Consider the following 14,027-nt stretch of genomic DNA (forward strand, 5'->3'; position numbering starts at 1 on the left):
TTTCCGGAATCTATCTTCTTTTTTTTTCTTAATTTTCCTGGTTGTCAATGCTTTTGTTGTCCTTTCCCCTTACATATGTCCGGTAAAGGCGGAGCGAGCGGATCCAAGTTTCAAGACGTTCGTAACTTGATCTTCCATCTTCTCAAGCAATCAAAAATACTCAGTTTCCTTTAAATATTGATTTCAGGTGTCAAACCAGCCGATTTCCATAACCATTCTATTTTGGTCTGTGAAATCTTAAAGACTACTTCCTCACCCCCCCCCCCCACCCACCCCCCCCCCCCCCCATCTTCCACACCTCACAAAAGCTGCAAACTTTTGGACGGTTTAAATTTGATTATGTAAGATTGAAAAAGCAAGGAAGAATATTTCCTTGCTTTTGACGAATTGCGTGAAAGCCGCAAACAATGTAAGATAAGTGAAAGGAGTGGGCCTTCATTGGGTTAAACTGTCAGCCGTCAAGTTGCCTAAAATTTAATCATCAACCGTTGGCAGCGATAATTGGACTTTTAATTTCGGGAGCCAGGTAATTTTTTTCAAACTAATGAATAAATATTGCTAGGGGTCCGAAGAATACGTTTCACTTCTCTTCGTCAATGAAAGACTAATATGTCATAATTCGTAACAAAAATTAGCGGCGTAGCCAAGATTTTTCAAAAGTGTGGCGGGGGCACACTATGTCAAACAGAGGGTGCTCACTATACATGGCTTATACCGCTGCTCCCCCCTATGTATCAGTGGGCTCGTATCAATGAGGTGTGAAGACCCATACTGACCAAATACAAGAGCCGCTGACAAGATTACTTTGATATAAGACAAATTTTAAAAAAGTGGGCTTTTCAACGATGGCTTTTGCGGTCAAGAAATCGTCATGGAGTTCTCACCACCTGAATATTGTAGGTTGTTTGCTTGACAAAAGGCTTACAGAAAGGGAAGGTCACGTCTTGCCAATAGTTATCAACCATGAAAGTTAACAGCCTCCCCCCCCCCCTCCACCCTCCCCTCCACTTCCCCCTTCCACTCCCCCCTCCCACTTCGGGAGATGTTTATCATGGAGACTTCCTTATTCTTTAAGATCTTAAAAGCTTAAGTCTTAAATCTTTCCATATATTAGCTAAGTCTGGACGATCTCTCCCCTCTCCCGTCCATCTTTTTTTCTCGTTCTAACTACGGGTCCCAAGGGCGCATGCAGAACTCAATGACACTTCCTGTTCGAGCTGCCATTAGTGAGTCCTAAATTTTGTCGCCAGTTAGATCCATAGAAGAATATTCGCCTCATAAATCTGAGGGATTTCACATTTCTCACGTACAATAAATTATATAAACATGATGTTTAATTACTGAAAAATACTTAATTACAATTGGAAATATATGAGAACGGTCTCCATTAAAACTAGAGAACCGGAATATAAATCACTTGAAACCGAAAAACCGTCGAAAATAAGTATCCGCACCAAGGTGAATTGAGGAGGCTCACAAGAACAGGACACTGAAAAAAATACTATTTTTTTTGTACACTTTCAGCGAAAAATGAAAATTTTTATCGCAAAAAACTGAAAAATCGATCTCAAAACTGGCCAAAACCTGAAAACCCCGTATTCCTGTATTATTTAACTCCCAAATACCTTTTTGTCCTGAGCTTGATTTTAAAGCAAGGTTTATCCTGTTTCAGATTAAATCAGTTAAACTACGAGGGTTTGGTCTGCATCGATGCCAGTAGTATAGATACCAGTTTATCATTCATTTTGAATGTGTATTTAGATGAACAGCTAGAGTACTCACACCTGATAAAACAATGTTGGAGTCTTAGTTATTAGGAAGTCTTCAGATTTGTTTATTTTAAGCAGATTTGTTGACAAAGTTGCAAGCCAACAGCTCTCAGGATCCGAGAGACTTACTGCTCAAGGACACGTTTTTATTTCCTTTTTTACTAAGATATTTCGCGGCCGCCATAATCTTAATAATATTTTGAGATGTTTAGAGCTTTATTGTGATCCCTCCGCCTACGTACTGCGACCAAATCCGTCCATATACACTCGCCTGTGCCTTCGAAGTTCTTACCAAGTTTGTGAACCTTTTAATTCAGATTTAATTATCACTTCTCTTGCCTTCCTTGACCAGGGAAATTCTTTTCCCTCGCGGTCGTAAGCTTAGTCAACCTGACTCATAGGTGTCTCCAACACTTTCACGGGCCGGCGAGTTGAGAGCTTGAAGAAGTTACAACACGGTTTGGGATTCAAGGCTTTTTAAAACTTTTCGTCAGTTATGTTCCAGAAAAACATCACCCTGTATTCTGCTGCTTGGCTTATTTTTACCCCCACAAAGCATTTATTTTTCAAGGTTTTTATCTTATACTAAAAAAATTCTTGCTGTCGCTGAAAATACCCAAAAATATCTTGACGTGAATCTTCTAAATTTGATTGACTTCTATGATTTCACCACAAAACTTCAGTGCTAGATAAGAAAGAATGTTAAATAAAAGACAATTTCAAAGAAGACAATTAGAGTATCTTTTGCCTTTTAAAATAATCTAGCAATTCCAATGTTTTCATTATGTATCGAAATTTTTAGCCCGAAATCGTTGAACGTGACCCGTCAGCGTTTCAGCAGAGTTTCTAGTTTTTCCAAGAACGAGAGCGTTTCATAAACTAACTTAAATCTTCCGGTTACAATCTGGATCATAAGATTTCCGACACGTCCGTATGAAAAATCCTGACCAGTAAAAAAGGGCATGTCTGTAAAACGGAACGGATAGGCTGAGATGTTTGTTTGAGGTTACTTTTAGAAATGAGTCACTACAGATATTCTTCAAATTTTTTTCGTGTAAGCAAGTTTTAATAACCACATATCCGATAAACACGAACAGCGGCAGCCAGAACCTTCTGACACGGGAGACACAGTATGCGACATATCTAATCTGGCCGGTGTACTTAGTTTAACGCGAAACAGGAAATGTAACCCTCAATTGCGAAATAAAAATTGTTCAGATTTACTTGTCAGAAATTTTGCACGTAGTTTAGAGGGGATTGGAGTTTACTTGGATTTAACGGACTTCGAGGGCTATGACCTCATTTGTGCTTGGGTCGTGTTCTATTTCATGACAAGATGTACTATCTGTTTGTGGCTAATAATTACTGACATGAGACGAACAAAATCTATAAGGGTTAGGAATAAAGCTCTGAAAATTGTACATCTAAATAAATATTGGCCGGAAAGTAATTTCGTAAAAGATGCTTCAAACGACCCATGAAGGCTAAAAACTATAAAAAATGCGACGCTTTACATTTCATTTAACTTTATTGAGATATTTAGACCGAGATGTAATTTAGATATGCAGTTTTACCCTCGTATATCTCGTTCGTCTCAAGTCAACAACTATTAACCACAAACACATAGTGTGGTCTGACCGTGATGATACGCTCTGCAACATTCTCGTGACCTTTCGATTATTGGACAATGTGATATGTGAGATAGGATCTGTTATTAGAAGTGAAACTCGGTTTGTTTCCGGTGTCAGTTTCAAGAAACCAAATAAAATGGACAAAGGTTGGTCACTAAAGAGTCATTTAAACTTGGAAGCGCAAGAGAAGGTAAATTGTGCCGCAGAGACATCAACTTCCTTTCAGCAGAACAAGGGTAAGTGATCTCAGTTTGCGCGGCTACTCGGAGAGTCCTTACTACCACGTAAATTCCCTGTCCAAATTCAAAGTGAAGTTTTGTTCTCTATAAATTATTTGTATTTAAAAAGGAAATGTTAAATGCATTACTTGGCCTTTTATTTTGGTTGTCTTTGAGAGGTAAAAACGAGCCCAAAGAACTCGTTCTCAGGTTTAACATTTTTCAGTAAATAAGGAAAAATCAAGAAAGATACCCCTACTCATTGAAAAGGCTTACGGATCAAATACTTTCTTTTTAGGATGGAAAAGGTCGTTGCATCCTAAATGTCTAACTTAATTGAAAAACTTTCGCTTAATTTCCCCTAGACGCACTATTTAGCAGTTTTTTTGTTTCTAACTTGGATAAATACTAAAAACGTGCTTTACAATAAATTTCCGCTTCTCGCTCCTACAATCGCTTTTCTAAGACCAGGTCAAATGCTGTTACGATGAGTAAGCGAGATGACGTCATTAAGGGTGGAAATCTTATGTTTGCTTTAACTAGTAGCTCTGTTTCTCCTCAACACAAAGCAATGGCTGATCACACAATCCACCAAAAACTTTTGGTCGCCAGAGGTGGAAATAGTCAAAAGAGGATGGTAGCTTAGGAAAGACGTTTTGAAACCTGTATCTCGCTATGAATTCTACCGCGATTCATGATATCTTGAAATGTTTCGACGAACATTCCTCACTTACGGGAAATGAGAATCTAGTCAACTAATTTTCCTGACTTACATATGTGAGAGATTATTGCCGTGATAATGATTTGACGTAGTAAATAAATCAACGACAGCACGGATTTTTTCAGGCAACAAGGCTTTTCGGAAAGATGTTTCGTATCAGTGATTCGTAGAGTTATTGGTTAGGATCTCCTAGATTATGATATTGGGACACGACATGTATGTGTGCTTGGTAAAATAATTTTTTTTTATTTTAATTCAAGGAATTATCAGTCTTTAACATTGTTTTTATTTCACAGATTTTATATTTTAGGTCAAAAGAAATTTAACGTTAAGAATCACCATGAGACAGATTGGCTGTGTTTTCGCCACCCTTGCGTTCATCATTTTATGTAAGTGAAAGTTTTTCTGCCTAAATTCCTCCAGTCTAATAGCAATTGGAGTCCAGTCTCTTCACAGATTATTCATTTATGAAGATTTTTTTGAGAACCACTCAGGTGTTCTTGTTTGAGGGAGAATGAACACGAGATCTGAAGGGCTCTTTCATTTCCAACCATGGAAAAGAGTTCTGGGACGAGCCAAATCAATGTCTGTGCATGGGGAGGCCATGTACATCGCGTGGAGTTTTGCAATGCCCCGCCGAAGTTTACCCCGGTAAAGTGGGCTGACTGTCGATATTCATTAGATATCATCATATTGGGACAGTTTATCTGGGGTCTCAGTTGAGGCATGTTATATGTTAAGAACCTTTTCGATCGTCGAACTTTTCGTTTGACAAAGTGACAAATATCTTAGGCTGTTTCAAATAATGATTTTCTATGGCCACGTCCGACTTCGACAGCTGAGTCCGAAATTTAGTGGTTGAACTTATTCTTTAGCGAAAAAAGGGAATTTCTTTTTTTTTTATGTTTGTGTAAATGACAAGTGTACTTTTGAACTGTGCTTATGGCTTAAATATGGCTGATTTTAGCTAGAGAAGTATTCTGTGTCAGTGCTTTGAAAACAGTCACTCTCCCATCTCCTTTATAGCTATGGATCAATGTCAAGCCTGGCGCAGGCCTTGTGGCCTGGAAACAATCGACCGTCGCGATGACCGAGAACCACGGAGTCTTAAAGAGATCGATCGTTGCTGTGGCGTTCAATATTACGACCCAATAAGACAGCTATGTTGCTTTGGTAGTCTCGTTCTACCAAAGAAACCCGGCGACGCTTGTTGTGGATCCCGAAAGTATAATTTTCACACAGAACTGTGCTGTGGATTCACCGTAAAGAAAAAGACTGGTTCTCAAAATGCCTGCTGTGGAGCAGTTCCGTACGATAGCAGAAGATATACCTGTTGTGGTGGAACTGTTACTCCTCGAGCTTCTAGTCATCAGCATCTGAACAGTTGTTGTGGGTATGTATTCAAACAACTAGCCATTTTTTTTTGGCAGAGGTTGTTTTCTTGGCAGCCTTTATATCGAATGTCACGCAAAGATCCCTAAGCGTGCACCCCAAGGAAAGATTGTTGATAAATCCAAAGAGTCGCTGGTCGGAAGGCTCAGACCCGAGACCACCATTAACAACTATTCTTATCATCATTATTATTATTGATATTATTATCATCATCATTAACCACATTCTTTGTCTCACAGCAAGAGAAGTTACAACCCTTACACTCATGTCTGTTGTAATGGAGTCATTTCATCCAAGCCCGCTCAGTGCTGTGGCAGCAAAACGTACGATCCAAGGTCACAAGTGTGTTGTGGGGGAAAAATTGTGTCTACCCCAAGCATCTCCTCACCTGCATGTTGTGGGAGCAATGTTTACGACAGAAACCAACAGGTTAGAACAATTATTAACACGGCTGAGGGACAATCGAGAAATTAAGATTGGACAGTCTTCGTTTTCCCTTTGGACGCATGACAAGGGCTAGATAACAGGGCTCTCTATGACTGTGCCACAAGGTTACTGCTGCACAGAAGTGTTTTATTATTGTTAATGATGATGTCATGCTTTAATTGTATGACGTTTACTTAGTGCATTGTCCATCCTAATGCGCCTTACAACACTTTGCGAGGGACAATGCTAGACTGCATTGAGAAGTTCATAATTATTTTCAGGTGCCTCCCAATAAACCAACAATGATGAGGTGAACGGTGGCTCATGCCTTAACCTAACAGTCAGAGATTTCTACTGCTGTTTTATTACATCTAAGTGTTTTTTAAAAATGCTCTATGCCATCAGATCTGTTGTTCGAATGTGCTTTTTGACAAGCCAAAAAACCCAAGTGGCATCCAAGTAGGCTGCTGCGGTAGCAACATCATGTTCACCTCTCATCAGATGTGCTGCGCTGGGAAGGTTGTAGGTAAACCTCAGGGTGTACAGAACCCAAGATGCTGTGGAAATCGAGTCTATAACTCACAAACACAGGTACTGATCACTTTGCCATAGTTGTGAACATCTCCTTACTGCAGTGAAGGGCGCGGGGAAGGGAGTGTGGGTTCTTTCCATCAGTGAGCGTAACTGAGATGCTGCCCCAAAAAGAATTCCTTTTTCAGGCTCGACGTATATAATGGGAAATCCTGATTTTGGAAAAGTGGAGGAAAAGTGTCATCAAATACCCACAATAGTCTGACAGTTAATCGATCTTATCAAAGTGATAACAATTTGTTTCATAACGCGAAATTTCTGTCAATATGTATTAAAATGCGCCAAATCAAAATTTCGAATGTTGGTTACAACGGAAAAAGGAAAACTAGAGAGCCCTTTGAAAAACCTTAATAGCAAAGACGACAGGAGCAGGAATAGAACATAGTGCACAGCAGTGGAAGGCGAGTGCTCTGACCACTGCATCGTACTAATCCCTCCATTATCCACCACTGTCATTCAAGAAGAAGCTCGCGTAAATAGCTCCGTGTGTCTTTTCTCTCTTACTACATATACAAAGTACATCATGGGGTCCCTTTAAACCCAAGCTTGTAAGGGTCTTGAACTTAGCGCTAAAAAATTAGAGACGAAGCTCTCTCCACATACACTTTCGCTCGCTTAGTAGGGCACCTTAAGTAAGGTGTGTCTTCCCTCATTTCCGCGTCGAAATTGGAAACGAGAAAATTTAAAACTGTACTCTAATTTGTTTATTTCTATTATAAAGACTAAATCTAAATCTTTTTGTTGTGTAGGTTTGTTGTTCCAACAGAGTAAGCAACGGTAAAGTGTGTTGTGGGAACGCTGGATACAACCCTCTAACGCATTCTTGTTGTGGCTCGATGGTCATAAAAGGTTCGAGCCTGTCAACCGTTCATGGCCCACAAAGGAAATGCTGTGGACGAACATTTTACGATCCAAGATTTGAAGACTGCTGCCATGGCAGATACTCGAGACGCAGAGGATGTTGTTATAACAACAACCAGTGGGGAGATTCCAGACAGAAATTTCGCCAACTGTGTAGGGATGATTATTAGAAAACGTCGTTTTCCTTCGGAAATAGTCATCTCATGCCTGATGGGCTCTGCTTCAAGACTAAATAGCAAAAATATTACAGCACTTTTCGATTAACTTTAAAGAAAATGAGACAAGGTTCTCAAACGGCTAATAAAAAATAATGTGAGGAAATAGTGAGATCTAAAACCAAATCGTGGAAGTTTCTCGAAGCGTGGGATAACGTGGCTGACTAACACGCGATTTGTGTTAGCTTCTTTCTAACTGGATGACACGGAGACACAAGTTTTCGGGGCCAATCACGGAGCGAAGTCGAGATAAATCCCAGATTGCTGTTGACACGTAATTGAAATTTGCTCTAAAAGGTTTAGAAACAGAGTTAGATTTTTGCTGCAATCTTTATTACTTGTGACACAAAATAATAAACTGTGTTGGTATTGAAATCACTAGTTTTGAGTTTGATAATCTTTTTTTGCAGTGGTTTGATCGCCTAAGTTTCGATTACAATACGATTAAACGGTTGAATGTAAGCAATCCTGGTCAGATATTTTTTCCGGAAACGAGTGAAGGAGTGAACACTAAAATAGTCCGACCTTTCGATCTTCTCGATTTTAATTTGACGGGGTAACATTTTGATAAAAGTGGAAAACAATAGAAAGACATATCTGGGGAGTCTGTCTAAAGGAAGGCCCAGTCCCTTAGCAGGGATGACCTTATTCAGAGGTCAAATGTAAAGAACATGAGGAAAGAAAATAGCAGGAATTTTAATTCGATTGAGTGTTGGGTGAAGTAATCACAACAGCCAATCAGGAGGAAGGAAAATACCTTAAAGAGCCAATAAGAATTCAAAGTTTAACGGACTATACTGCCTAAAAGTGTGAAAGTCGCGAGCAACTGATTCGCGATTGGCTTTAGTTTTGTATCTGACCGTTTGGAAGAGTTGTGCAAGTTTTCTGAATCAATCACAGAGTAAACAAAAGCAAAGCAATCAGAATTACTTCTGATATTCAATTAAGAATTACTCTAAACAGTCCCGTGGACTACAGATAAAGAAGTTTAACTACATTATATAAAGTGTCAGGTTAAAGAAAGGAAAAAAAATATTAACAAGGGGATATGTGGGCTCTTCATGATCTGCAGAATACTCTTCACTTAAGAAAGAGCATAATTTGTAATTGTTCCATGGTCTTGTTAGTTACGTCACAAAATGCCTATTATAATGATTGAAGTTTGCAGGCGCGCGCATAATTCTATTATAGTAGAAATGAAATTTTTTCGTCGTCTTATTTTTTTGCTTTAGATGCAACCCTAGGAATAGTAATGGCGGGGCGTCTGATAGACTATGTCATTAGAGGAGATTCACAAAAAATTAAGGTTTGTAAAGATAATGGAATCAACGTGGACGCATGAGATAAATTTGAGAACTCATCTTTGTTTTACGCCGTAAGTGGAGATAAACAAAACTGCGTGAAACATCTCCTTAGATTGTGTAGCAGACCCAAATAGGTGAGACGTTAAATTGTATGCTGAATACTCTTTTACGCAACGCAATAAGAAGGTGATTAGTGCTAGTTACACCTTTACAATTGCACTCATTCAGCGAGTTGATATCTTAGTTTGACATCAATAGACATAACATAATTTATATGCATAACGTATCCGTGAGTGGTATTTTAGTTTCACCCAGTTAAACTAGATAATACAATCATATTAATCATTCTCACTTGCACAAGGTTACACTCGGTCAATGAAGCATATTCAAAGAAGAGCGTTGAATGCGTAGAGCTATTCTATATTCCTTAACAAGGAGGATCACCATAACAGAATTCTAGTGTTCACAAAGAACGCCCAGGTCTGTCCGCCCAAAGAGATCAGAACAGGAGAGTTCATACAGATGTTGAAGAACAAGAAAATCACCAACAACAGACACGATGTGTTAGAATCAAACGTCGCCAAAAAGAAAAAGGTACATGTATCCTATTGTTTTAATTAATAATTTTCCCAATAATGGTTTCATTTTGAGGTTTTATGCTTTAAAGAGATAGTTGGAAGTTTCCATTCAAAATTGATCTTCAGTTTTATCCCATGTTTCCTGATTATTTTTTGCTCCAAACCAGTTGTGCTCACTGAATAAATTTTTGTTCTAATTTTTACGTTATTTAGGAATAGGAACATGAAAAAGATAAACGAGAAAGTGTAAAGTGAATAAAAGAATAATTGAATATTCTAGTGCTGATTTGTTGAGTTCTTCTGCGCTGACTGAGAACATTGTGAAGTGCAGATGGAGTAAATAGAAGATGAATCATAAAACAAAACCAGCAGGAATTTAGGAAAGGAGGAGAGACAGACAACTTGGCTATTGATCAAGCTGTGCAGCCAAGGGGCTGACCTTGACACTGCCGAGAAACAACTTCATTTTACTGATAGAACAGAGATAGCAACGCCTTTTACGATCTGGACTAACATTTTTTTCACTTTTTTTTCACTAAATCCAGCTTAAAAAGAAGCTATTGGCCGATGTACTTCCTGAAATCACCGCTGACCAGTTAAAAGTCCCCCATCTTGCGCTATTGGAAGACATGCCTCACATGACCCTACAGAGTGCACTGTGGAATCATTCCCTCGTGACTGTAAAACGTGTTAAGGGACAGGAGGGTAGTAGAACGCTTGTGAAGAGAGAGGTGGATATATTGTGGTAGGATGTCTTTTTGTTAGTCGTAAGGCAGTAGAGAAATTGTGCTCATCCCCCCTGTACAATTACCAACCACCAAAGTAATAAATATTTCCATTGCATAGATATCGTTTGACATCGTTAGTGGAATTTCCTAAAAAAAATGAAAAAAAAATAAAAATGCAAAGGTAGTGTAAGAACAAAAATTCCTCTTCTTTGGTTTTCACCCTTATTTCTCCAAGTTGCTACACACTTTGTTACTTCGAGTGAATGCCTGTGAAATCGCATTCAATCAACAATGAACAATGATTGCTATTTTGCACCAGTGACTGCGAATAATGGAGGTCATGTAACTAAGAAGGCGGGAAAACTATCAAACAGGGATCCAAGATAACAGGTAACATCAGCTCACTGTTTTTTTCTTCTTGATTTCATTTCTACAGCCGTTTACAACATCCACACCTAGCAAAACTTCTGGCGGTATGTTTAGATCCTGATCCAGATCATCTCTGTCTTGTAATGGAGCATTTTCAGTTTGCTTCTCTCAACCACCTGCTACACAAGACCCAAGAAAAGATGAGCCTATCTATGAGAATTCATCTTCTATTAGATATATCCAACGCAATGCTTTATATTCACAGCCTCTCCATAATCCACGGATTTCTTAACTCATTTTCAGTTTTCATTGACGAGAAGTTTAGGGCAAAGATCGGTAACCTAGAGTTTTCTCAGAAAGTTGGAGACTTGAATCATGAGATTGCATGTCGCAAGATACAAAAGAACTGGATGGCACCCGAGCAAATCTTACATGAGCCACCAGATACATTTTCCGATGTTTACAGGTTGGTTCAATTTGCGTTCAGTTTCTTTTTTTAGCTCTGATAGGCAACCTAAGGGTGCATTGTCATCGATTATTTTCGTCTTCTCCAGGGTCCAATTGTTCAAAGGTTGGATAACGCTATCCTACGGGTAACTCACCCGTAGGATAGCGTAGGGATAGGGTAACTTACCCGTAGGATAGCGTTAGCAAACCAAAATACCGATAGGATAATTTTCTGAAATGAATAGAATAGCGAAATAGCGAGAGCAAACCGAAATCCAGCGGATAAGTGTCAAGGAAACGTCCTGCGCCATCCACCGGATTTAAGATTTATCCAGCGGATAGCGTTATTCACCCTTCAAACAACCGACGCCAGGTGATTATTCTTAGTTTATTGAAATAATTACAAATTGCACGCTATAAAACACATTTCGATTGAGTGAAACCAAAACCACAGTATCGCAAGAGTGAATCAGGACGTAAGAAGATATCACTGTTGCATACAGAATAGACTTATCGAGCTGATTAATTCTGTTTGCTGTTTTTATCCAGTTTTGGCGCTCTAATGTGGGAGTCCTTGGCTAGAAAGGTTCCGTGGTCATGGCTGACGGGAATCACATTAAAACAAGCTCTCTGTCGGGATCGCATGATCCTTCCTATGCTGGAAATCTGGCCAAGCTTCATTCAGTCTATCATGAAAAAATGTTTCAGTGACCCCCCAGGTCGGCCAAGTTTCCTTAATTTACATAAGTACCTCCTGACAACTGAAAGCTGTGTAGAAGGACTGACTTCAGAAATCATGGACGGAGCCTTTCTTGATTGGTACGAATTTCATGTTGGTGGCAAACAGGACGAGACTCATAAAGTAAGGACCAGGACTATTTCAGAGATTAACCCCAGTTTGAACACTAGTGGAAAGCCAGAAATTTACGCGATGCGAAGACGTTCCTCGTCTCAAGCAAATGGAAGGCGCAGAAGTACGCATCTAACAAGCGGCTTGAAAGATGCTTTAAGAATATTTTCAAATAAAGCGCAAACTCGAAGGGAAAGAGAGATTGAACAATATGGCTACCAAACTGAGGAAAAATTACAGTTGGTTCGAGACGTTCATCGACGGGCTCGAAACTACTCACGTTCCAAATGGGCAAAGGAGGTTGCCTTAACCAGAGCAATAGAGAGAGATTTAGGGAGAGTCCAAAGTGGAAAATGGAAAAATGATGGCACTGCCACGAAAGTCTCAACATCGATGATACATGGAGGGAATAGTAGTGTTTTGGATGAGGATGATTTTGACAGACTACTTATGACATCCTCTAAGTACTCGAAGAAGGACTGGTCTAAAGTACGACATGGAATGCAAAAGTTAAAGAACTCAATGAGAGGATTTAAGGAAAAGGTCAAGGAAGAGCTCAGCGTCTCGGGTGAGAGAGATCTGGCTAATTATGACAGCTTTCCCGAAAAAGGTGTGGTAAAGACACTCTTAGAGAACGCAGGAACAGCTAAGGAAAGCGCTACACTGTTTTCATCGTTTGAAAATGAGAAAACCAACAAAACAGTGTCTTTAAAGAGAAACATTCAGGAAGTGCATCATTCGAAAGATTCCGTTCACAGTCCATCTCAGTCACTTAATAAACCATTGAAAGGGAGAAGGGAGTATGTGAGGCAAGAAAAGGGTGTGCTACTTTCTGCAGCAACTACAACTTCTGCTGATGAAAGGGATACTCCCAACACCCGTGAAGGAACGGAGATCGGTGGCAACCTCAAGGGTAATACCTTACGTAATAGCGTAAATGCTGGGACATGTGGGTCTCAAAGAAAATCGGCGACACCAGAGCTCATCGAGAAATGCCGACCAAGGACGCATTCAGCGGCAAAGGCACAAGCAAGTCCATTTGTTGAGGTAGAACATACTAGAGAGACCAGTAAAATGAAAGAGTTCAATAGCAACCTTGTAGGTAACTCTTTGCAAAGTAATGTAAATGCTGAGGCATGTGGGTCTCGAAGAAGCTTGGTGACTGCCGAACTCACCACCAAACGACAACCAAGGACTCGCTCAGCGGCAAAAGCGGAAGCAAGTTCATCCGCTGATGTAACAGATACCCGTGACACCAGCAAAATAACAGTGTCCGGTAGCAATTTCAAGGGCAACATTCTGCCCTGTAGCGTAAACGCTGAGGCGTGCGGGTCTCGAAGAAACTCGGTGACCTCTGAGCTCAACGAGAAACGCCAGCTGAGGACTCATTCAGTGATCAAGGCAGAAGCAAGTCCATCTGTTGATGTAGGAGATACCCTAGACACCAGTGAAATAACAGTGTTCCGTAGAAACCTCAAGGGTGACACCTTGCATAACAGCGTAAATGCTGAGGCATGTGGGTCTCGAGGAAACTCAGTAACACAAGATTTCCCTGTGAAATGTAAACCGAGAACTCATTTAGCGGCAAAAGCGGATCTAAGTGCTTTAGAAGGTTCCAGAAACAGCGGTTTGAAATTAACGGATCTACATAGAGAAACTCACTCCAAGGTCATCCCGGAACTTCAGTGTAATAACAATTCAAAAATTGTTCTTGATCTCGATTTTGAACTCCAGGGTGGAAGCTGTAATAATGTCTGTGCAAAGAGCTTTCGGACAAATTCGTTTATAATAGCACCAACAGAAGGGCGCCAAAAAATTCATCGAACTCAATCTCATTCTCCCAGACAGGTACGACAAGGCTTGTTTGATATCAGCACAGACACGTCGAGCACCAAGGAAAGGATGAAAGATAGAACATTACCACGGG

The 14,027-nt window shown here is 39.9% G+C and overlaps 1 protein-coding gene across 3 annotated transcripts; it reads left to right on the forward strand.

Annotated features, from left to right (window-relative positions):
- The first annotated feature begins 3,487 nt into the window (after positions 1–3,487).
- LOC131777359 (galaxin) lies at positions 3,488–8,199 on the forward strand. 3 transcript variants are annotated; one of them, XM_059093648.2, is made up of 6 exons: positions 3,488–3,590; positions 4,636–4,728; positions 5,366–5,732; positions 5,971–6,160; positions 6,563–6,748; positions 7,498–8,199. In XM_059093648.2, the coding sequence occupies exons 2-6, from the start codon at positions 4,680–4,682 to the stop codon at positions 7,777–7,779; spliced, it is 1,074 nt and encodes a 357-aa protein (XP_058949631.2). In that variant the 5' UTR covers positions 3,488–3,590; positions 4,636–4,679; the 3' UTR covers positions 7,780–8,199. The 3 variants fall into 3 exon arrangements, with proteins under 3 accessions (XP_058949631.2, XP_058949628.2, XP_058949629.2); XM_059093645.2 differs by having other exon boundaries at positions 3,498–3,636; XM_059093646.2 differs by having other exon boundaries at positions 3,561–3,708.
- Positions 8,200–14,027: the final 5,828 nt, after the last annotated feature.

Source organism: Pocillopora verrucosa, chromosome 3 (assembly GCF_036669915.1).
Source record: "Pocillopora verrucosa isolate sample1 chromosome 3, ASM3666991v2, whole genome shotgun sequence".
Taxonomy (NCBI): domain Eukaryota; kingdom Metazoa; phylum Cnidaria; class Anthozoa; order Scleractinia; family Pocilloporidae; genus Pocillopora; species Pocillopora verrucosa.

What these genes read in the sequence shown, in the direction of transcription:
- LOC131777359 (XM_059093648.2), top strand. Translation starts at nt 4,680, where the DNA reads ATGAGACAGATTGGCTGTGTTTTCGCCACCCTTGCGTTCATCATTTTA. An exon ending in CATCTGAACAGTTGTTGTGG is followed by an intron (nt 5,733 to 5,970) that starts GTATGTATTCAA and finishes TTTGTCTCACAG; the next exon opens with CAAGAGAAGTTACAACCCTT. An exon ending in TCTATAACTCACAAACACAG is followed by an intron (nt 6,749 to 7,497) that starts GTACTGATCACT and finishes TTTGTTGTGTAG; the next exon opens with GTTTGTTGTTCCAACAGAGT.